Raw genomic sequence first — 24,765 nt, 5'->3', positions numbered from 1 at the left:
TTTGTTGTTGAAATTAAATTCTGGCGAATGGAACGCTGTTTTTTTTTAAACTCTTTTCGAAGGCATGTGCAGGACATACTAATCTGGGGTCCTAACCAACACTCACATTTTCAAGATGGTTGCCTCCATCACAGGATTATTAAAACCTTGGACACCAAGGTAATTGTCATTTTTTTTTAAAAAACACAAACAATAACAGGCGGTGTTAACTGTCTAGTTATCATGTCCGTGCTATGGGTGCATGTTTCCTGCAATTCAGAATGAAAACGCTAATGGAAATTGGTTGGTTGCATAGCGAACTAGCTCTTATGCTAAATATCAGCCCCCAAAGATTAGCCAACACAAATGTATAGTAGCAAGGACGCAATAAACACGTTCTTCATTATTAATCCGCTAATGTGTTTAATGTCAATCTTTTTTTTTAACCTGACTATCGATAATTTTCTCCGTAAAGTGTCAAAAATAATGACATTCCCATCTCACGTTAACAGATCGGAGTCATGTTTTCAACAGGGCTGCCTCTAAAGATTATTTTTTCATTGTGTATTATTATTATTATTATTATTATTATTATTATTACTTTTTTATTGACCGACAAGTTGTAAAAACAGTAAAAACATCAGGACTAATAATACAATTCAATATGTAAAAGACAAATTTTGATCAATTAGATTAATCATCATTCAATTAATGTCCTAAATATTTTTTCCTTCAACTAATCATTCAGTGTCTGAGTTGTTGTAGTCTTAAAATTGTCTGTCGTGTCCAGCCAACAGCCAAAACGTCAAGGAAAGTTAATTTACTATGAAGGCAGAACAAAACAGCAAATGACCAAATTTGACCATTCACAGCCAGTGAATCATTGGCACTTTGTGATTGGTGCTGATTAAGTAATCAGGTAATCCAGTGCCAAGTTTTAAACACACATAAACACTCTTCTCTATCCTTTTTTTTGCAGAGTGTTCCTGGTGAGATGGAGCAGATACAACCCTTACTATCTGGAGCCAGAGGTCAGGAAGGAGACCTACAGCAAACCAGAGACAGAGCTGAGCGCTGAGGAGAAGGAGCAGCGGCAGCTCAAAGCAGTCAGACCCATCAAAGCAGCAGGCAGTGGAGTCACCAGCTCGGTTTTTGACGACCCAGTCATCAGGTAGAACAAACACATACCAGCTCACTGCAGGACGGTGTTACATGTTAAGTCAAAGCTGTGCATCTGATTTCTCATGTGAGGTGATCATTATTATTTTCACTTTCCAGTAAATTCATCAACATGATGATGAAACACGGAAACAAGGTTTTGGCCCGAGAGATCCTCACAGAGGTGAGAAAGTGAACACTGCTCATAGTCTCTGGAGATTTGCTGTTGCTCTAACAGTAAGGGAATTACCACAAATTGTCTTTCTGCTTCCAGACCCTGGAGGACATAAAGAGGAAACAAGTGGAGAAATACCACAAAGCTCCAGAAGGGAAGAAGGAGGAGATTGAGTGTAACCCCTACGCCATTTTTCACCGGGCTATGGACAACTGTAAGCCTGTTGTTGGGCTGGCCACCATACAGAAAGGAGGAAAGAACTACCAGGTCAGTGATGAGGCAGATCAGTGCTCCTTTGTTGTTGATCTTGTGTCAACAAAGAATAAGCATAAAGTCTAAATATATGCTGTTTGATCCCAATCCAGGTGCCCATCCCCCTTTCGGACAACCGACGCCGCTTCCTCGCCATGAAATGGATGATCACAGAATGCAGGGTCAACAAACACAGGCGCACGCACATGTATGAAAAACTTTCCCAGGAACTGTTGGCAGCCTCTATGAAGGAGGGCAATGTCATCAAGAAGAAGTATGAGCTGCACAAGATGGCCGAATCCAACAGAGCATATGCTCACTACCGTTGGTGGTAGAGAGAAACTGTCCGGACTGAAACGCTGCCATTTCAAATGTTTCTTCAGACTGACAGACGTTGCGTCGGCCACAAAGTGTCACAGAAGATTCAGTGACGCATTTTTTGGCTCAAAGCGCTATTGGAAATCGTGAACACCATGAAAATCCTGTGGTGGAAGGACTGTGCTGTAAAACGTGCTGTAGGAGGGTAACATGGATTACTTGCATTCTGCACAATAAACACCCGAGCTCAGCTGGATTGTTAATTCACACCCAATAAACACATAAAACTGGATTCATGAAAAACGTCCAAGATTTATTAGAACAAATAAGTTTGCATTAAATGTACAACCCAACCGTGAAAAATGGAATTGAGTAATGTAAAAAAGTTGCAACAGTGTAATAAAATATATAAACATATATTACAGTCAGTCCTGTGCTCCTCAGCGCCTCGTTTCTACAGCGTTCCATCCTGGTTATTCCAAACTGAACTAGGATCAGTTACACCTACTTTGTCTCTGTTTTATCAACTTGATCTGAATGTGGTGACAAATATTTAAGCTTATACACAAAACGTGAAACACAACTAGAAAAAAACAATTTGAGGAGACATAACGTCCTAATTCCTGACCATGGCTGGGCTTTTCATTAAATTCCTTTCATTTCTACCTAACGGCCGCCTGGAGGGGAACAGAAACTGAGCGGATTTCATCCAGTTGGAACTCCTGTCTTCAATAATGATGCGTTGATGATTGGCAAGCATCCAATTAGCTCGCTATCCGGTTTAATGTACAACACTCCACTTTCTATTTCTACCTACAGTTAAGAAGAGCTATGGCATCCTTTGGCGGGCTCCACTTGAAGAGCTCTCATTGCTCAAAGTATTGTGTGAAACTCGAACAAAAAGGAATTGTCTACTAATTCATGGCTGTATTCTGGAGAAAACATGCCTCCTATTGCCAGTAGACTCGTTATGGTGGGCAGATATCCCTGACCTTGTGCCAGGTTTTGATTGGGAAATTGCATTTATTAGAGGGACTTAATGTGTGTGCTTTTTGTGGGACGGTCATATTACTTTACTGACCAATCCTTATAAATGCAGGTTTTGTTTTATTGCTTATATTCACTGCTGTGTTGCTGATTGCATGTCCACATTTCATTTCATGTCTAACTCTGAGGACTCTTTCTTTGAATTGATCAAAGTTGATTTGTCTGACTGCCAATTTTAAAAAAAAAGCTTAACATGATTACAGGTGCAGCATTTCTAAAATAACGTCATTTCAAAGACTTGTGTCCGTCTGATTCCAAGGCACAGCTTTCAAGACTGTGAAGCCGACACTGAGTATCAACAAAGGTAACAACAGACTCCAACGTACAACTGAGCTCAGCTACACAGAGTGTGCTGCTCGCCCCATCCTTACAAGCTGCGACATTAAAGTGATGTACAAATTAATGGATCAATAAATGTAGTCCAATAATATAATCTTAATGATTTTGAAATGGGTCATTCTGCAGAATATGCATTTTTATATTCAGTACTTTAAGTAGTTTTGGATTCTCATAGTTTTATACTTTTACTTAAGTAAAGATTTGAATGCAGGTCGTTTACCAAGTGGTATTACTAGTTTTATTTAAGTAAATGATAGGCGTACTTCTTCCACCATTGTCCTCCAGCACTTACTACAGATTCATAGCTTTGGCTTTGTCAAGTGTCCTGTATTAGATGATGCTGTTCTTGTTAAATTGGCACGACTTGCGTAACGAACAATCGATCAAACGTTAATCAAATATCTGACTGATTTATCTGTAGAACAGTTTAAAATATGAACTGTGACCAATTTCTTTAAAAGTGGAGCTGTAAAAAAAGAAAAGAAAAGAAAAAAAAAGGATCCCTGAATTAAGACACAATGCTTCATCTGACAAAGCGGCCACAGATGACGGGATGTAACAAACCAGTAATACAGGAATCTTACAGGACAAAGGGTTAGGCAAAAAACTCCTCTGAACTGCATCTCAAACCTTTTGTAAAGTTTAAATTCTACAGCAAAAAATTCAACTAAATAAGTAAAATATTGATTTTCAGTTCAATTAAAATGTTGGTCACACAACAATAAAAAGTAAAGCAAAGACCAAATCAGCTTGCACCTGACTGGAATGTCTGTTCCAAGCCCTTTGGTTCTGGTAAAAAATAACTAGGACTTTGAAATGTTTTCTCAAAACAGGAATGCCTGCAAGATAAAAAACAACAAGAAAATAAAAAAAACCTATTCAGCTTCTTTAGCTGTAATCAGACCTTAAACAAAGTCTACCTGAATGCGGCTAAACCTCGTTAACTTAACTTCAACTCCTTGTGAGCTATTGCACGTTCCACATCCACGGCACCACGTCTCAGTAATATTATCAAACGCGAGGAACAATCCAGCAAAATGAAAGTCTTTTACAGTTTATGAACCGCACTCTTCACAAAACCCTCTACTGATTTCCTGGAGGATGTCGCTGGTTTTATAATCAGTGGTGACTAAGGAGAGGTATTCAAGGTGCTTGAAGGTTGGCGAACGCACCTGCAAAACAGCTGTTCAGCGCCATTGTCCTTGCAACAACCCTAGTCAGCAATTTCACTGTAGTAGTACTTGTGGGCAGTACTGCTGAGCAGCCAGCCGCCGGCTCTGAACTCCAGGATCTCCAGCAGCAGCAGACGGGCCATGGATGAAAGGCCCTCCTGGAGCAGGAAGCCATCGCGCAGCAGGAAGAATAGCTCGTCCATCCGCTGGCTGTTCACCTTCTCCAGCTGCTCTCCGATTCGATGCAGCTGCAGCACCAGGCAGTCCACCTGCACAGGGAGGTGGAGGACATGTCAGTAACTTATAGAAAACTAAAGACACTGTCGTGAAACACAAACTCTGCTTTAAGTGTATTTTAACTTGAAATTTGAACATTCTGCAGTATTGTTTACCATTACTAAGGTAAGGAGTACAACAATATATGCAAAGAATATTAATGTATTCTTATGTATGATGTGGTATAAAAGCTTACCTAATAAGCATCTAACAAACAAAAGAAAATTATAATTCTTCTCACCTCCTCCTCATTCATAAGAGCATCTGGTTGGGCCAGCCTCATCAGACAGTCAAACACAGGATGGACCAGGGCCACCATTGGCATGTTGTTCACCTAAATGTAAAGACATACGTAGTATTTACTAGGGCTGTGCAATATGACAATTTTTTTTTTTTTTTGTCACAAATCACACTCTTTAAAGCAATATTTGTTGTTGTCTGGATGGCGCTTTGCATTCTTCTGCACCACATAGATGCAGGCAGGAAATTTGCATGAAAGCAACACAACCAAACATGGAGGAGAGTGAAAGTGATAGAATGGGGTAATTCCAAATAACAGGGGGACTCCTACCCTGGGGGGCATACTATGAAGCAAGTTCAACATAGCCAGGCTTTCTTTGTGTGAGCTGGCTCGACAAAACCTAAAGCCCCAGTCAGAGATGATGGGCATCACAACGGTGGTAAACTTTCTTGGTTAACCCAGGTTTCCTTCATCAGGCTCTGTGCTGCTCTGTATTCACGATGAAGACAATATGATAACATGATGAAGTTTGAAATATCCGAATGTGAAACAAGACTAGCTTACTTTGAGGTAGTCAAAGATGTTGCAGATGAAGGTGACATAGCACACCCACTCCTGCAGCGAACGCCCCCTTGTCTCCTCGCGGTCCTTGAACTCCTGCTGGAGCCGGTTCAACAGGTTCCTCCTGAACACATTTCCATTGCTCTGCTTGGCTTCAGCCTGCATGATGTCACCAAGAGAGGTCAGAGACAAGGTATAGTATGAACACAAAGACAGGAAACACAGTGGTGTAGGTAAGCTGGCTTAGGAGCCTCCTGTTGCTCAGGTGTAAACTACCAGTTAGGCATTAATAAGGTAAGAGGATTAACAATTTGGTTAAAGAGACTCAATCAGATGTTTAAGTCTTGCTCTGGTTTCTTTAATCCCTCTGCCTCGGTGGTGCTCAGTGTCTTGATCAAACAAACTAACATGGCCAACAACTACTGTGAAATGAAATGTCAGCTCATCAAACTGCAAACTGCACAGACCTGCACAATGGTGTAGCAGATGCGTCCGGCCTCTTTACTGAACACGTGGTCCTTTAAAGACTGATCCATGATGATATTGGAAACCTTCTCCAGGTTGACTGAACTTGGGTCTGAAAGAACAAAAAGATATATTTACATAAGGATTGAAAGATATCATCACCACAGTGAACACTGAGTGCTCGATTATGTTTCAGCAACAGGTCTATGCATGTAAGATTTCAGAAATTATGTGAAATGTTTGCAGCATTGACATGATGCTGAAATTCCTACAAATCAGTAATAAGAAAGAGGACCTTTCAAGGCTGTTTTCAGCAACATCTGGGTGTCCAGGTCAAATGACTGGATCCTGTAGTCCTCAGTAGAGTTTTCCATGATGGATGACAGCAAAATACACCTGAGAGCTGTCACGCTGTGAAGACCAGACAAGACTTTTTACTGCATTATAGGGTGGGAAAAGTACGAAAGGTGGTTTAAAATAAATGCAAGCTTTTCACAAACAGACTGGGGTTCTGCTTCAAGCCTGGGCACTAAATACGTTACAGACAGAGAGGACACAATGATTTGTGTGACAACAATAACTGCAAAATCCTGTGCTGTCATCAAACTGGCTGCTCCCCACAGCTCATTCACTGGGGGATCGGAGGGATTACTCAGGTCAACCAAAAGGTCACCTGATACCCCCAAATCAACAGATTTATCGCATAACACAAGAACGAAGTAGTCGTTTCATCAGTGAGGTATTAATGCCAAAATATTAGCCGCTTCCCACCACAAGTAACTTACACTAATCGTTACATGTAACGAAAGCGTTGACGTTAGCTAACGCGACATGTAACGTTATCTTAACGGCAATTTGAGTAACGTTATTTCGCTGGGTTAACGACAGCTAATGTAACTTAGCGTTAACACAGTTTCGTTGTTTTGTTATCAACAGGCTAACAGCTGATATTAGCACAAACAGTAAAACGGTGAATTTGCTAATTACAGAAATAACCGAAAGCGCTGAACGTTAGCGTTAACGTTAAGACGACTTAGCGTTAAGTTGTAAACCTCACGCTAACTCACCAACATTTACGTTACAACCGCTCGCAAAAGGAAGAAACGGGTTAACATTAACTACATATCGAGCTGGTAGAAAAAAGAGATGAACTAAATTACTTACATTTCGAAAATTATGTGCGAAATTGTACTTAAAATTTACACAAATTCTTTATATCGAAGCCGGTCATACCACTTGGGTAGATATATGCAAACGTTACTCGACACAGCCTCTCAGAGCTGAAGGGTCACGGCAAGATAAACACCCGCTTATCTCTACGGCGACGTATAAACACGAAGGAAACGATGGATCACGTGGTGGTTATGTTACGTCCGTCAGTGATGCATCTTGCTGTGATACTTCTGCTTTGAAAGGTGGAGTCAGCATACGTCAGCTAACCCGGAAGCAATATCAGGAAATTTTGGCGTGCCATGGACACTTATTCGTGTCCCGTTAGTGTCGGATTGTACGCGCCAAGAATACGTACTGTAGCTGTAGTTTTTATGAGGGACCTACTGTTGTAAGGTAAGTGTTTTTCTACCTGTCTCACCGCTGTAGCCGCGTGCTTCGGTACAAAGGAAACAGCTGTTCTGTTCTTAGCTTACCTTAGCCAGTCCCAAGGTCCCACTGCATGTCCTCTACATGCTGTGATTATTACCTTCTCTGATCCTCAGCGTGTTCCATGCCTATTGTTAGTATTTATACTGTATTATATCACGGGCTTTTGTCTTGCTATTGAGAATCTGACAGTATTTTAGGTTTAACAGCATTACGTAAGATCTCCATGGAGGAAGATATGCCACAAACGCCTGAAGGAATGAAGTTATTTATAATGTGTGATGGGAACAACTACTGGTCTTACAAGACACCGCAAATTAACACAAGCCAGATCCTGCTTGTTCAAACAAAAAGTGAAAAAAAAGAAAAGAAAAAAATTATGAAAATTTTGAATTTTTACGTAGCAGATTAAGATTTCACATAGAAAACACATGATGAGTGTATAAAATATGATGCAGTGTTCAAAACTGCTCTACCTTGACTTGCTCATCATTTAAATGCTACTGACAATTTAATGCATTTATAATATTAATCCAATAGATATGTATATTTTACACTATTGTATGTCTACTTTTGCTTAAGTATAAGATCTGATTCCACCACAGCCATATAACACAAAAGAAATGAGAATAAATAGTATGTAAATATCATGTGAGTGTTTCAGGTTTATGGTGAGCCACTTCATGGGAAAATGATCAATCATCATAGTATGTAGTATGACAGAAAATAAGCACACAACTCTTTTATTGAACAAAACACAAATTATTGATGGTTTCTGTCTGCAGCATTAACAGTAATCTTGAGGCTGTGGAGACATGGTGGGCTATGACCCCAGCAATGAAGATGCGACCCCCTCTCCAGAAGAGGCGGCCCTGGCTGGGTCAGCTGCTGGGATGGTCACCCGAGCCCTCATCAGCCCCTTTGACGTGCTTAAAATAAGATTTCAGGTGATGATGTGTCTGTTAATCAGATCCTTTTAAAAAAATCATTTTTCAATATTTTCACATTTCAAGCTGTTAAATATTTAAATATTGCAGGATACTAAAGTGTATTCAGTGCCACACAAACTTGTGCTGTAGAAGTTAAATGTGCTGTTAATGCTGTTTGTATTCTTTACCCACAGCTGCAGATTGAGCCTGTGTCTTCACAGAAGCCGGAGGGGAAGTACCGGGGGTTGTTTCAGGCGTCCCGCTGCATTCATTCAGAGGAGGGACTCTCTGCTTTCTGGAAGGGCCACATCCCTGCACAGCTCCTCTCCATCTGCTTTGGGGCTGTCCAGGTAGAGCCTGTAAACTGTAAACTACATACACACACAAACAAGGAAACCTCTTAAAACTATCTGACAGTAATGAAACCATTACCTGTATTTACAGGATTTGCTTACTTGTGCATGTGTGCGTTGCAGTTTACCAGTTTTGAGTTTCTGACTGAGGTGGTCCACAAGACGACGCCGTATGACAGCCAGACAGCAGGAGTTCACTTCATATGTGGCGGTTTGGCTGCCTGCTCTGCTACAGTGGTCTGCCAGCCTCTGGACACACTGCGGACACGCTTTGCAGCTCAGGGAGAACCCAAGGTAGCACTCGCCACTGCTGATGTTCTGGAGCTGTCAGAAAGTTTCTGCTAGCAGACAGAATTCCTCAACTCAGCTCACAGTCATAGTTCTTCTTCTAGTATTTTTTTTGATTGATTTGGTGAGTTGATTTTATTGAGAAAACTGTCCCGTGTTCAGACAGAAACCAAACCACAGGCTGTCTAAACAGTGGACAGAGCTGAGAAGTGAAGCCAATGTGTACCTTAAACCTGCATTCTTTCGAACGGCCAGCAGGAGGCCGATCATATGTAAGCTTATGGGAAAATAACAGCATTTCTCCATGCATTTACTACAGTTTCCTGATGAGTTTATGGTCTAAGTCACCAGTTTCAAATCTTCTTCTATACAGCATGATGTTCATTCTGTAAGTTGCGGTCCCATTTGGAGTAAAAAAAGATGATAAAGCAGGGTATACTCGAGGGTGTGGCTGTCTTTTTGATTGACAAGTCACTACCACGTCTTAAAATGGTATTCCACAAACCAATGAGGGCCATCACGGTCAGTTTATGTGTTTCTTTTTGTAATGATGCAAATATGATTACACTTCATACTCTTACAGCGTATCTGACGGTCTTGAAAATTCTTAAAAAGCTGTGAATTCAGTTTCCTCAAAAAAGGCCTTAGAAAGTCTTTAAAGTCTTAATTTTCATTCACAAAAATCAAATATTTTCTTGCCTGTTTAGTGAATAATAAATGTTTTGTATGTGACTGTGGCTGTCTGGAGACGTTACGCACATACAAACTAAAATTAGGACTGTTGTGACAGTGGACTGTGTCCCTTTTTCTTGTGGAGTTTCAGTCAGCACCCTCAGACCTGTAGCAAACACTGTCAGTACAGCAGCTGGGAAGCTCACTGACTCATAACGAGCAAGTGCTAAAACTTAACTGAACATCAATAAATCATGTTTAATTGCTGAATGCATCCATCTGTTTTCTGCTGCTTATCTGGGTACAGGTCTTGATAATTCAGTTATGGAACTATTGCTATTTACTGCTGGGAAGTACTGAAAAAAAAAAGACATATAATTAGCTTTGTCCGGTATTTAACTTCCCTGTGTTATGCTTCATCTGTCCTCAGGTGTACAGCAACCTGCGACATGCTGTGTCAACGATGCTCCGCTCAGAGGGAGTTCTGACATTTTACCGCGGCCTGTCTCCAACACTGATGGCAGTGTTTCCTTACGCTGGGCTGCAGTTCTTCTCCTACAATGTCTTTAAAAAACTGTTGGCTCCACCACCCAAAACTGGAAACTCAGGAGGTCAGAGGAGGTCAAACTCATCGTCCCGCCCATGGTATTTATTTCACACACATGTGAAGTATTCACTTTTTATGTCCCCCTTCAAGGAAGCCTGAGGAGCCTGGTCTGTGGCAGTGGAGCTGGAATGATCAGCAAAGCCATCACATACCCCTTTGACCTCTTCAAGAAGAGACTGCAGGTGGGGGGCTTTGAGGCAGCTAGAGTCCACTTTGGGCAGGTAAGCTCCTCCATGTCATGTTTCACATTTTCGGGGCTCATATTTTGGGCGTTTAAGCGTCATCTGTTTCTCTCGTGCAGGTGCGGAGCTACAGAGGCCTGGTGGACTGCATGCTTCAAATAGCCAAAGAGGAGGGCATCCGAGGCTTCTTCAAAGGCCTCTCACCCAGCCTTGTGAAGGCTGCCTTGTCAACAGGCTTCACGTTTTTTTGGTATGAATTTTTCCTCAATGCCATGCGAAACCCCCAGAGGGGACGGACAACAAACAGCCTCACCAAAGACTTAGAGAGATGATGAAGGGGAAGAAAAAAGGAATGATGGCACAATCATGCACACGGGAAATGGACTCATTCCTTGTTCTTTGCTAGCACTTATCAACAGAGTCGATGTTCTGTGGTGGTTTCTGTGGTGTTTACATGTAAGGATGGAAACATAACCTCATTTTATTTGTCCTTGTGCTGTCGTTGCACCTTGTGTTGTACAAGCATTGAATTTTTAGAATGAATTTCATGTTTTAGGCTGGATTTCTGGACGCTTACTTTTAATGTTGATGTTACAACATTTTATGTTAAAAACTGAACTTGCACATTGTAACCTCCGACTTTATCAACTCATAACTTTGCCATCGTTGACTCGCATTTCATTAAATTAAATTAGAAGAGGAGTATTCAGGAAAATGTGCTTTGTGGTTGTACTGTGTGAACATTTAAGTGTAATATTTATTACATTATGTATTGTGGTGGGCAGAACAGCATCCTGTTGACTATAGGCCAAATGAATTAAGAGTTTAGTGGGTTTGTCCTGCTAAGTAAAACTCTTAAAAGTGCCTACTTGTCTGTCCAACACTGTAATAGTCAGGTCATTATTTTTAAAATAAAAGTTTTTCTAAACACTGACTTCTGCATGGTGCTTTGACAAGAGGATACATGAATGTCTGAGAATGGCAAATGGCAGCCAAACGTTCTTTTTTGTGAATTCCATTCAAAAACATGGCATTAACAGAGACTCAACACAATAATGAATGCAGCAGGATTTAATTTAATTTACTGAATACAAAACCCATCAACAGTATGACTGAAAAATGAAAACAGTTGAAATGAAGAACGCAGCAAAACAACATGCAAACCACAGTCCGTAAAAACTCAGTTAAAACACGACATTGAGTATGAGGCTGAGATACAGTAACGAAGAAAACAGAATATTTAAAATTCACAAATATCTAAAAGCAGCCTCTGGAGTCAAGATCATGCATACAGAGATCGTTTACAGACACTGAGGCTGACAGAACTCACTATAATAAACACTTAAAGAAGAGAGAGAGTCCTGTCCCTCAAAATGCACAAGACTGAATATGATATATATTTTTTTAAAACACTGACATTTTACCGGTTAAATAATGTTCATACAGTATTTACAAGAATACATAATCACCTTACAGCTGTCTGTGAAAACCATAATACTCAACTGATACAGTGGCGAATCTGTCAAAAAACCCCAACCGCATAAATATGTAGATACGTTAAACCACAAGCTCCAGTTAACAAAGCCAGAGACTCTGACACTTAACGCAGAAACAAAAACAAATTCTGTACATGACTGGATATCAACATGTCTTGTCAACACACCCTGAGCTTGGATGAAAGGAAGGTGACGCTCTGTGGGATAAAACTTTTTCAGGAATGTACGCTACACTCAATCTGACTAATTGGACTCCACACTGTCTGGTGCACGGTGCTGGTGGTCCGTTTTCCGAGGAGGAGAGAAGAATGAGGAGCCTCCAGCGGCGTTTAGACTCTCAATGGGATGCGCTGTAACTTTTACACCTCGTGGGACTTTTCGCTGTGGAGATCAGGCTGCCTGCCTGTGCGTGTAAAGGCAGCCTGAGAGCTGATGGCTTTGCTGTAACACCGGCGAGTCTGCTGAAGGGGCTGGGATCACCAGGACAGCGAAAAGTCTCCTTCACTTCAGCTGACTGAGGGGGCATTGTGGGATGTGCTGGGCAGGCATCCTCCACTGATCCACAGGTCGAGGGTGTTCACCAGTGGCACAGCCCCGCTCTCATTCTGGCTGTGGACTGGAGTTCCAGGAGAAAAAGCTGGGCAGTTTGAAGATTGAATCCCTGCGGCCGGGGTCCGGCAGGGTCAAGGTCTCCGGAGCGGACTTCTTCCTGGGACGCTCCTTTGGCACTGACAGGAACTCAGGGGCTTCTGTGGAGAGGGGGGTGGACGGGGCGCTGTTCGGGCCGCTGCGGGTGCTGGATGGCAAGGGGGTCTCTGAGATGCAGATGGAAGGGGGGAAGGTGCCAATCTTCAGGTTGGTGGCTTCTTGCGTGGCACGCTCGTACTCTCTGACTTCCTCCATGGTCATGTCTGTTGGGATGGAGGCATTACACACCGTTTGGTCTGATTATGACAAAGATGGTTCATAATATAATTCTACGTGAGACAACGATACAATATCCGGTGCAGAAAAAGTCGATTGCTTAGGAAATTAAATGGACGGCGCCTATCTATCTTTTCTCTACCTCTCCCTTTTATTCTTGATGTTGTAACAAGTAAATTTCCCCTGTGTGGGATCAATAAAGCCTTATCTTATCTCATTTATGGTTAAGCTTAATTAAAAAGTGCAATTATTGTTAAAGCAATTCTATTTAAAGTAGTGAGAAGAGCAGACAAAACGAATATTGACCGTGACAAATCAATGATAAATCAAAGGCACGTGGACTCGCTGACCAGAAGCCTCATTTAAAATATTTGTGCTAATCACTTGAAAACAACATTGCAGTGGAGGTTAGTTTTATAGTACCTGCTACACACTTATTCTTTGATTTTACACCGATGATTCAACGTATTCTTCAAACAGAAAGCTGAATAGCATCAAAATGTTGCGAGTACAAAGATCAGAGAAGGTTCCTGCTGTGTAGTTCAAAACCAATATGCATCACCTGGCTGGACCTGATGCTTTTCAGTGAACTCAAACATAAAAACCGCCCTTCTAGACCCTTTAAACTTACCAATCCACTCATCCACCCAGGCAAAGGCCTGCCTGTGTCCTAACAGCAGGACATCTCGAATCACCTGAGCAGAATTAGAAAAATAAAGAGAGTAAAAGAAAGCAAAGGAGGCAAGATCATAGAGGAAAGAAAGGTAGAGAGGGATGGAAGCAGGGAGGAAGACAGTGTTTATCAGAATGAGTTCACTCTGAAGGCTGGAGAGTTTTTAAGATGTTCACCACTGGAAGACTGTGATTAATATGAGTCACTCCCTGTGTGTAATGACCCTGCCTGTGTGTGTGTGTGTATGCGAGAGAGAGAGAGAGTGTGTGTTTGTGTGTGTGTGCGCCTCTGGCAAGGAGAGTACAGGGGCAGTTCACCCCAGGGACAGATGCTGTAGAGGGCTAGGTGAAATGGATTTGGGAAATAGGAGAGAGGAAGTTTAAACTGTGCAGCCAAGGTAAAGGGAGGAGGTGCAAGGCAATCTGTAGGATGTGAACAGGCCACATACTGTGGAAGGTGACAAATGAATTGGATGTCACATGTTTTAAGAGCAGAAAATGAAACACCTCTGGCACTGACACTGACCTTCACGGGTCAAAAAGTTTGTAAGGAAAGAGTATTTCTGAGTCTGCAACACAAAAAAAAAAAAAATCACAAAAGAACTTTTCCATCCAACCTTGTGAACAAACTGCTCCACACGTGTCTGCAGGCCCCAGACTTCAAATTTGACCGTGACCAGTTTGTAGGAGCACATGATGGGGTCTTGGTTGTTGATCCATCCTTCCTGCAGGAGGCCTCGGTTGGTCTTCTTCGACTTAAAATACCGCAGGTCCTGCAAGATCATGAGACACCAGAAAAACAAGGAATTCCTCCTCAGGATAAAAAGATTTGCATGAGCGTGTCTGCGAAAGGGCGAGACCAAACATCCCCATAAAGCATTAGTTAACTGCTTTTCAATTTCCAGTCATTTCTGTCTCTGGGTCTATCTCTCTCACTCTCATACACACATACACAACCACACACACACACACACACACACACACACACGCCTCTGGTTATAGGACAGGATCACCTGCATTCATTACGAGCATCATGCAGGTTGCAACCAGGCTGCACAGCAGGAGTCTCTAATCACAGCCTTTACGTGCATAACTCACTGCTCCCTATAGACTAATTATGCTGTAACGCTCATTTGTCTTAGGTTCATGTGTCTGACTGTGAGTGTGTGTGCGGGGGTGATACACAACTCTGCTGGGAAGGCACTTGCGGTGGAGGTGGAACAGGCCTGTTGCATTTGTCTGAACATAAAATGTGTCACCAAGTTTCTGGCACACAAAGATTTAAAAGATGAGGAAAGTTAATGAGAACGTGTCCTTTTTAAAATGTTATTTCTGGTGTTAAAAGTGATAAGTCACTGTCATACAGAGCTTTTTTAAAATTTGATATACCGCAGTATGACTTACTTTTGCAGTAACATCACTACAGATGCCCGCTGCTGTAAAATTCTGATTTAAATGGATATTTTTGGGAGATATGCTTATTCACTGAGAAAACTGATGCCACTCTCCAGTCTGTATGCTAAATACGCGCCAGCAGCCTGTTAGTTGAGCTTAGTGTAAAGACTGGAAACAGAACGTCGTGGTTTTATGGGGGATAATGCGCAGGGTGCAGTAGCTTCCTGAAGTCCCTGCTGGGTGCCTGGCGACCATATAGTGGCAACAAAACTCCAGGAAGTGACTGCACCCAGCCAGGAAATAGTCCAGCAACTAATTATCCTCCATTAAAACAACAATGTGTTGATCTTAGATTTCAGTTTTCGTACAGATGATCTTTCGAGCTGTTGGTATGCAGATTTTGTTTCCTTTGCGCAGAAACACATTAGCTGTTTCTACCTACTACCAGTGTTTGTACTGAGCTAAGCTAACTGGCTGCTGCCTGTAGCTTCATACTTAGTGTACAGACTTGAAAGCAGTATTGATCTACTTATCAAACTCTTGGTAAAAAAAGTAAAAAGTGTCTTTCTTAATTTTGTAAAGCACTTTGATCTGTGTCTTGTGTATTAAAGGTGCAATATAAATAAAGTTTATTTATTTCTATTTTTTTAATATCTAAATGAGCCTGGAGAGAGTATGAAAAGCACGTCTGTGACGATTGTCTTTTATTGGAACAAGACAATCTATGGTGAGTCCAGCACATAAATAAAAAGAACATGCACGCTGAATGAATGCATCGTTGCGTTCGAGGCGTCCGATCACGCTGCTAATGTGGTTCAATCACGTGTGATACTGGTTTCTGTGATGCACTGTCAGGTGTTACTCTGGTGACTCTCCAAAACCCATCGTTCTGTAAAATTCAATGATCACAAGATCCATTTTTAGCCCTGGACAGCATCTCTGAGCTATTCTTAGCTCTGATGGAATAAGAGCAGAAGACCATAAATCCAGCTGCCAGATGAGTATATGTGTGTGTGTGCTTGTTTGTGTGTGTGTAAGCGGGGGTGTCAATAATAAAACACCACCGCGGTGACATCATGACCCCTCTTGATTATTAATAGCTCAGCTTTTTATCGCCATCACACCCTGATAGACGGGCGCACACGCACGCATACAAATGTCACATCATCACAGCTAATGGCCGTCACCTCCCCCCACACAAACATGCATTTTCCATCACTCTGAGGAAGGCAGATGGCCAGCTGGTGGTCAAAAATGAGCCACTGCTGCTAGAGAAAGATCGCACACATCCTTCTTTCCACCTTCCTCGACGACACACAAACATAAACTGTGTGTCCTGAGGTCAGCGACTTGCTGCCCCTCACCTCTGACTCCTTGTAGTGGCGCTCAGGGATCTCATCATAGGCGATGTCCACGACCCACACCTCGGTCTCCTCTTCTCTGGGTTCGCTGCCAAAGATCTGAGGAGCAGGGAGCAGTTCAATGTGTGAAGAGGACAGTTAAATCAATGCGGCACTTCGGGCCTTGACAAAATGTTGTGGGATGATGTGCTGTGATTTCCCCTGTCACTCGGGATGGTTCAAAGAGTTTTTAATTTCCTGTTGGTTTTAAAAGTACATGATGAGCTGCCTTCTTCCCTCCTGGCTTTACCCTCAGACGACACATTAAACAAACTGTGAGGGTGAATGTGACTCACACAGGCAGTGACACACCGTGTGGCCAGTGATTTCTTCCTGTGTCTGACTCACACACGAACACCAAAGCGGTGTCGGCTGGTTATCCGCTCCTTTCTGAACAACTTCACCGCTCCTGCGTCACAGAGGACCGAGCAGGCTATGTCCCGTGTCCTTCAAACTTTTATGCAGGTGTAGTGGAAGGAGGACAGGGCAGTGGGAGGGATGAAAAGGTTTTTAAGAGAGAAGAATTGAGGAAGAACTGTACAAATGGTGAGGGCGGTGGGAGAAAGCGTAAACTTGAGAGCGGAAGGAGCAAACACTTGTATTTAATTCAGTTGTAAAACACCCCCGCTTGTTACGGTCAGTCTGAAATGTGTAATCATGACCGTCTGTGAAACCATCATAATGGGTCTGTAACTCCCACGAGTCACCACTAAGTGGGGCTGTGGCCTTTCGTTTTCAGCTACAGTATTGATCAGGTAGTTATTGCATAACCTTCAGATTTGCCCTAACTGCCAGCAAAGTGTTGGGCAGCACTGAAGGAGAGGTGAAGAGCAGGTTGAGTGCTTTGACTGTGATGAAAGACTAAACAAAAGCATGTGTAACTTGTCACATGGAGAAAGTCAGCATTTAGTTTACCTTATGCAGTAGTTTTCTTCAAATTTTCTTTGCTATTATTATTGTTATATGACTATCAAGACATCAGATAGCATTATAAGACATGTGCTGTGTGTGAGTAAAAAAGAGATTTACCTCCAGCAAGCTGTTTAGCTTGCGTGAGCTACCAATTATAACAGAGAACTGATCACGCTGTGTGTAAAAACTCTACAGGATTGAGAACATAGCTGAGTGCTAAATCATATCCTTAACTTAATAAAAAGATGAGGGAGTAAAGAGTGTTTAACAGGGGGCAGGCAGAGGTACAAGAAAAGAGTGTAAAACGCTTAAGAAACAAGCGAAGCACTAATATGCTGAAAAGCCATGCTGAGATCCCCTCTTTCTTTGTCAGATCCACCCACGCAATACCCTCTCAACCACATTCACTCTGAGCTCCACTCACATTATCATTGCTCCCTTTGTTGTCCTCATATTTGGTCTCTATGTGGATGGAAAACTTGGGCAGGAAGGAGCACTGGAGGGAACAGAACAGACAAGACAGTGAGAAATCGATACGCACGATGATAACTTCTGTCAGCTGATCCACGGTCAGACTAATGATGTGTCTCTATGTCCGTGTTTTATTGCCCAAACCAGATGAGCAATCATGATTATTCTCTCACAGTGTAGATTTACAGCTGCACCGCACATGCTCCCTTAAACACAACACTTTGATTAGATTAAAGCTTAACACCAACCAATTATTAGAAACCCAGAGTGGAATACTGGTTACATAAGCTGCTGATGTACAAGCTTATGTACAATGTATGTGTGTTTTCGTGCAGCACAGCAGGGCAGAGACAGAACAATGGTTATACGGCGTGATGCTGGGAGCTCAAGGTGAATACTTAGGTGTGGAGGATTTAAGACATTTAAATTTATTCTGGTATCATCTACTTTTGCTCTTCTTACTAAAGATGACCAATGACATTTCTACATCTCAGGCAATCACTGCTAATTGAAACAAGACTTAGAGTCTAAAGCCATGCAACCGACTCTGTGAGGCTGCACTTACACTCAGTGGTGCTATGTGTCGGCAGACTAACATGCTGATGATAAGCTGGTATTTTGTTCACCGTGTAAACACAACATTAGCTTACTAGCGTAAAACAAAAAAGTCAGTGTTTTCAGGCGATGCCATTTGTTTCTCAAAGTATCAGATAAATTTCATTTTGGACACGGTCATGGTGCTGGTTAAAATGTCCAAAGTGACTACAATTCACCCTGAGGGGGGCACAAATGTGTACGTGCAATCTGATTATAACATGGCCACTTTTGTGGAATAACAAAGTCATTGTCACCGCCGGTAATTATCCTCATCTTTTGCATCACCACCACCCACCTTGGGCTAATCATAACAAAACATTCCCAAGCTTAATCAGTCCCATGAGTCAGCGTGACTACACAAGCACCATCAACACAGACTATAAATACTTAACTTATAAGTGGGTCTCTGTCTTGTTGGGGCTCTTATCCAAATCATGATGATTGCTGATTTGAGGATACTGTGGGCGGCTTTGTCCAGCATATTCTTCAAAGAAACTCATTTTCAGCAACACCCTTTTTCTTCATGTTACTCAGAAAAAGTTCCTTTCACATCAGCTGGCGTGACATTTCCCCAAACGCCCAGATGCTCCATGTCTCTGTTCAGCCTGCAGCTGATTTCATGAGCTGCACTGATGTTTCTTTGCTGCCTTAGACATAAGGTGGGCAGGTTAATGTCCCTTTAATGTCCCAGAGCAAATCATTAGTGCTTCTTCTCAGTCATCCCCGTTAAGAGCTGTGGGGGGTTCTTAATGTTTTTAAAGGGAATTTGCTTGATTAGTTGGTATTGACAGGCAGATTGGTGCAGCAGAGATGCAGGGGTTGAGGAAAGACCTCAGCCTGAGGGTGGAGCTCTTACAAGTCCACTTCACATTTCAGCCTTCATCTATTGTCAGGAGCTCTAGAGCAGTAAATGAAACAATTTGATTTCAGATGCAAGCGGTTGAAATGAGATTCCTTTGCAGGGTGTCTGGGTTCACCCTCAGGGACGTGGTGAGGAGCTCAATATCTGGAAGGAGCTCGGTGTAGAACTGGTGCTACTTCATCTGTTGATCAGGAGTCTGACCAGGATTTGTCCTGGACACCTCCTTGGAGTATTATTACCCCCGGGACTGACCCACAACATGACAGAGGGATTACACATACCACTTGGCCTGGGATGTCCAAGGAAGAAGATCAAGGTTACATTGCTGCCACCATGACTCTAACCCAGGTAAGCAGTGGAAAATGAAGGTTGATGCTGATTTCTACAGTAGGTTACACTTATGTATGTAGTTAGGAGCAAGCATAAAACTCCCTGTTTGGATTTAAAAAATAAATAATATTCAAAAGAAGGAAACAGCTAATGTGAAATTGGGGCAGGAGATGATATTGCAATACACGAGTGTTTTGATGCACAGCTAACAGAAACACAGACGTGCACACAGTGTGACAGATGGTGCAGCAAGACATTTGTATGTCACGGTGGAAGTAACCATGAATTCCTGCTGGAGACTGGATTTTATCAGAAAAGGCACCTCACATATATGCCATCCTGTGCCAGCAGCATTCAGGAGGAGTAGCCACTCTCACCTTTAAGCTCTACCACAAAGATTTACATATCCACTTTTGGATCAAAGTATTATTTTGTATGTGTGATTTTGTGTGAGCATGTGAAAGAGTGCAGCCACAATGAAGGTACTCACCGTGTACTCTGACCACATCCCCAGCAGAGGCCATCAGTGTAATGGACAGACATGGGAGATGTGTGATGGGGCAGACAGGGAGAAGACAACAAAGGAATGAAACGAGTATGAGAGTAAAATAGAGAAGAAAAAATAATTCAGTTCAGAATGGAAGCAGCACCATTAAGCCTCAGCAATAGCACTTTAGTCTCAGCAAAAGCTCATGCGAGGAGCCCATTTTGTTGTGACACAGCCCCATTTTTTAAATGTGTGACACTGATTATATTTATATGCGCATGGTCCTACTGAGGGCACATTTAGTCACATGTTTTTGTCACATGGACGACGTCCCTGTGTTTCTCTGCATGCTGCAGTGTTATTGAAAGTTCAACATGACCATGAAGCAATGTGACATCTGCAGACTGATTGTGGTGAATTACTTATTACTTACATACTGAGTTCACTTCTTCAAAACTCTTAACACAGTCAGCAGAGCAGAAGTCAGTGTGAACTAAACAGTGGATCATATTTCATTGCTTTGACGCAAAATACACTCAATCTCATCCACCACCAAACCTCTGTGTATTTACACTCCATTTTGTACACGTTTATGTACTACTGTAAAAGCTATTTATGTTCAAAACTTTCCATAACACAAAATTACCTCAAATTAGACTGCAATTTCTGCTAAGTCTACATTTAAATATACAAAAACAGAGCAAGTGCAGCTAATTCCCAAACATGATCACCAACCCAGGTGACCATGCTTTTCAATCTCATGCCCTGTCTATACTGTCAAAGGGTTTGGATTGAGTATTTGAGCCACACACAGAGAGGCTCCAAAGAGGGTCCTCAACCCCCCAGAGGAATTCTTTTCCTCAAGGAGGTGGAAGGTTTATGACCATCAGCCACGTGATCAGATGTCCCTCTCAAATGAATGCTGGATGTATATCTGCAGAAGACTGCAGGGAGTGCAGGTGTAAAAGAGGACACAAAGTGTGATGTGCATGACACACACAAAAATAAAATGAGATAATACATAGTGACAATAGTGATGCATATTGTAATGCTGCTGCTTGTTAGACTTGTTTTAAGTCTCAAAGTTTTCCTGTTGGGAGACAATGTTGTCGGTGTTCTGGTACAAGAGTTGAGTGTTTTGGGTGCATTAGTGCATTTTGGGTGTGAGATCAAGAATCATGCTGAGCTGCATGTTGGTAAACAGAAGTGTCTGAACAGTTTAGAAAAAGGGAACTCAGTACAGAGATGTGTGTGTTACTGAAAAACTGTAAAGCAGTTGCGCTTCTTCAAAAAGTTTGTCACATCTTCAAAGGTTTTCGGCAGACTTGATGACTTTAAAGGAAACAGGAATTCCTCTTTACAACATACGATGTTTGTGTCAAGTTTGTTGTGAACGCTTCAAAACTGAAGTACATTTCAGTCTGGTATAAGTGGATGATAAAAACATCTCTTAAAGTGTGTCAAAAATCATATATGATGAGCTGCAGATAACAGGTTCAGTCATATCTTATGTAACACGTCACAGCATGGTGTTGCAAAACATGACCAGTCCACTAAAATGTAAATTCGAGCCTGTTATTTTTATGCGCCGGTTTCGTGTCATACTTAAGTTGCTGCTGTGTGATGCAAATTACTGACAAAAAGGTCAAAACGCGTTTCACTGTCAGACACAAACTATAATTGAAAAGCACATCGTGACTGTGCTTTAAACTCATGGTCATGTTTAGCCTTTCACTTCACTCGTTATCTTCCAGTTAAACCTCCCTGTCCTCTACTCATCGCTTCCGCCATCCCTCCCGACCTCTGTCCCTCCGTCCCTCCGTCCCTCCCTCCTCTCTGCTCACAGTCGACTGTGTTGGATAGAATATTGCTTCCATGTGCTTTTGCCCTCCCAATGATCCCATCTAATGGCTGTCAGCAGTTGAGCAGAGCCATGTTTGTAGAGGGCTGCAGAAAATGGGAGTTTGTGTGTGAGTGTGTGTGTGTGTACATTGTTCTAGTACAAATCAGCAGGAAGCCATGCCATTACAGAAAGAGACCCTTATTCAAAGAGGCAACGGTTGTGTACTTTTTTTTAAACCAATGCTAATTTTTGTTAGATAACATAATGTTCAGATAAATCACATGCTATTTCATTGTAGACAAAAGCACAAGGTGTGGAATTAAAGCCTTACCTGTGATGGTATATGGGTAATAGTTCCAAGCCTTCTCTGTGACATAGAAGATTTTAGGGACCACTGCTCTGGCCCAGCTGGGCAGCTTGCTAAAACACAGAGAAAGAAGTGTGGATGGATTTATCAAAAACAGTCCTCTGTTAAAGTTGCTCCACTCTTTTCCTTCGGCCCTTCCACCCAGAAAAGGCAATGACAAGCATCCAGCTGTGTGGAGCCATAATGGAGGCCATGCAAGGCGGCCATGATGGCCCCCAAGGAAGTTGATTACACTGATTACAGCCTGAACCCTGCAGTGGAGTTTCATCGGAGCTGGCACTGTGACAGATACAGAGAGGGGCACAGAGGGCGCAAAGTACAGAGAACTAGCTATTACTCAGCACAAATGGATTCTAAATGCTGACAGTTGCAGCCAAGGAGCCAGGCACCTTATTGGGCGTCCAATCAAAATGGAAATGATTCCTGAGGAAGGGGAACAATGGGGGACAAACTTTGGTTAGCTGGGGGAAAATGACCAAGTCACAGATTTGAGACATTCACAGGTGAATACAGCAGACTTTTGAATCAATCTAGCAAGGCAAGTAGCACCATAACTGGACACAAAGCCATCACTTTAAAGACAGTTGATTATTTTACCTCCCACATTTTCACCCTCCTGCCTTCTTATTTTGTGTCTTGCAGCTGTAATTGAATGCAGAGATTATACTAAGAGTCTGTATGGACCACTGGGACATGAGAAAGACAGCTCCCTCTGGTCTCTCTCCAATAGACTGTCAAACAGCCGGGGGGGGGGGGGGGGGGGGTCCACACACAGCAGACTGGTCACATGTCCTCACACTGCCTTAAACACAAGCCACACACACACACTGCAGCTATAACATGGTAACAGGTGGTTTGTGGGTGGAGAGAAGCAGGCGCAACGTCCGAGAGTGACTGCTCAAATTATCCATTACTTACACTGACCTCATCTGTCTCTGCCCACACACACACACACACACACACACACACACACACACACACATAATAGTACTACACTTTCCTCTTCTCAGAGTTTGCCAGTGACACTTCACATTTCCCAAAGGCCCACTTACTTGTCACTTGTGTCCACTGAACCTCACCCTCTCTGCCTCTCACTTCCTCCATGTGGATCATTGTCTTACTTTAGGGGAATGCGTGGCTGAGTTGTCCGTGACAGTATTCGATTCTGCTTCATGTGAACTTCATCTTATCAGCCGTCTTATCACAGCAGAAGGTGAACACATAGAAATGAAACTCTGCAGAAATACTGTGGGACAACTGGCCATAACGTTCTTCAGTTTGAGCATTAAAGAACTAGATGAGTGGAGCAAATGGTGCACTAAGGGACAATTTCATCACCTATCTTCATAATAATGGGCCTCATTATCATAAGGATAGGTTACAAAATTGCTGTATACTCCTAGAACGTAATAATTTGTTTACACCTAAAATGTTCAAATAGATTTGAATGCCTGTTCTGTGTAATAGTTTCCGCATATATTACTAATATCCCTTGTCGCTGCAGTGAACACCATGTAAGAAAACAGCTACCTCCTGTTCCGTCTCTTGTGCTGTTTCTTGTGTAAGCATAATAGCTTAGTCACTGCTGTTTGCAGTCAGTTTTCTGTCTGACAGTGTGAAAGTCCTGGAAAGAAAGTAGTGCATTGACTTAGTTTGAACTTGAGTTGCCCTGCAGGACTGAACTGTGAAACCCTTCATTCGTTAAGGTCCCGCCTAAACGCCTGCACGTCCCACCTTGGTCCAATAGCCCATGTGGACCAGCACTCTGAATCCATACCAGTGCAAGTACACTGCAGCTGACCCTGTGCTCCAGTCGGTCTATGGAAATCAATAGTTTCAAATCACATTATAAGAGTTGGCTGAATTGATGGATTTGGGCTCCTGCCAAGTGTTTGGTATGGATTTATTGAACCCATTGACTGGGCGATGATAGGCCTACTGTGTATGACTGGCCATGAGCAAACTGAATTATTACTGTAGAAGTAAGCCATGAACTGATTAATGCACACAAAAACAAAACAAAAACAAATCCTAGTCCGAAGAGAGAGCCAGTAAATAATATGAGGTCGGCATGAGCACGACGTCTGCAGATGGTGTTTAAATACGCTCTTTATCAGACACACCTGTGCAATCCAACACAACCATTCTGCCATAAAATCTCCTTTTATGATGCCTGTTTTTGTTGTACATAGAGGTGTTAAATCATATATCTTAGCACTGGCATCATGGTGGTGTTGTTGCACTGGACTGCATTATAATGAGAGGTGTTTCTAATCATGCAGTCCAGTTCAACACCACCACTAATTATGATGAGTAATAATGCATTATGAGCATTGTAAAGACAGACATAATGGCAGGGCTGCTGTATTGGACTGCATTAGATTTTGTACCTAACA

General features: G+C 42.3%; 4 protein-coding genes across 4 annotated transcripts in view; 2 read left to right on the top strand and 2 right to left on the bottom strand.

The window, feature by feature from the left end:
* Nucleotides 1-75: 75 nt before the first annotated feature.
* On the top strand, nucleotides 76-2,299 carry mrps7 (mitochondrial ribosomal protein S7). The gene is made up of 5 exons (XM_076753235.1): nucleotides 76-159; nucleotides 959-1,150; nucleotides 1,258-1,321; nucleotides 1,412-1,579; nucleotides 1,678-2,299. The coding sequence occupies exons 1-5, from the start codon at nucleotides 116-118 to the stop codon at nucleotides 1,897-1,899; spliced, it is 690 nt and encodes a 229-aa protein (XP_076609350.1). The 5' UTR covers nucleotides 76-115; the 3' UTR covers nucleotides 1,900-2,299.
* On the bottom strand, nucleotides 2,175-7,265 carry mif4gdb (MIF4G domain containing b). Its single transcript, XM_076753236.1, has 6 exons — nucleotides 7,148-7,265; nucleotides 6,279-6,394; nucleotides 5,986-6,095; nucleotides 5,522-5,677; nucleotides 4,958-5,050; nucleotides 2,175-4,709 (listed from the first exon to the last, which is right to left on the bottom strand). Exons 2-6 carry the CDS (start codon nucleotides 6,355-6,357, stop codon nucleotides 4,482-4,484), a joined length of 666 nt encoding a protein of 221 aa, XP_076609351.1. The 5' UTR covers nucleotides 6,358-6,394; nucleotides 7,148-7,265; the 3' UTR covers nucleotides 2,175-4,481.
* Nucleotides 7,266-7,420: 155 nt separating this feature from the next.
* slc25a19 (solute carrier family 25 member 19) lies at nucleotides 7,421-11,546 on the top strand. The gene is made up of 7 exons (XM_076752067.1): nucleotides 7,421-7,549; nucleotides 8,368-8,529; nucleotides 8,706-8,861; nucleotides 8,988-9,158; nucleotides 10,255-10,435; nucleotides 10,522-10,652; nucleotides 10,733-11,546. Exons 2-7 carry the CDS (start codon nucleotides 8,398-8,400, stop codon nucleotides 10,943-10,945), a joined length of 984 nt encoding a protein of 327 aa, XP_076608182.1. The 5' UTR covers nucleotides 7,421-7,549; nucleotides 8,368-8,397; the 3' UTR covers nucleotides 10,946-11,546.
* A 120-nt stretch (nucleotides 11,547-11,666) lies between these two features.
* pitpnc1a (phosphatidylinositol transfer protein cytoplasmic 1a) overlaps nucleotides 11,667-24,765 on the bottom strand; it is a 33,603-nt gene continuing 20,504 nt past the window's right edge. The window contains exons 3-8 of the mRNA XM_076752066.1: nucleotides 22,329-22,422; nucleotides 17,837-17,908; nucleotides 16,465-16,560; nucleotides 14,323-14,478; nucleotides 13,665-13,728; nucleotides 11,667-13,020 (exon numbers count right to left, since the gene is read on the bottom strand). Coding sequence (XP_076608181.1) covers nucleotides 12,710-13,020; nucleotides 13,665-13,728; nucleotides 14,323-14,478; nucleotides 16,465-16,560; nucleotides 17,837-17,908; nucleotides 22,329-22,422 — 793 coding nt within the window. The 3' untranslated portion in view covers nucleotides 11,667-12,709. The remainder of the gene's footprint in view (nucleotides 13,021-13,664; nucleotides 13,729-14,322; nucleotides 14,479-16,464; nucleotides 16,561-17,836; nucleotides 17,909-22,328; nucleotides 22,423-24,765) is intronic.

Source organism: Chaetodon auriga, chromosome 16, assembly GCF_051107435.1.
Source record: "Chaetodon auriga isolate fChaAug3 chromosome 16, fChaAug3.hap1, whole genome shotgun sequence".
NCBI classification, from domain to species: domain Eukaryota; kingdom Metazoa; phylum Chordata; class Actinopteri; order Chaetodontiformes; family Chaetodontidae; genus Chaetodon; species Chaetodon auriga.
This window is presented reverse-complemented; position numbering and strand designations above follow the sequence as displayed.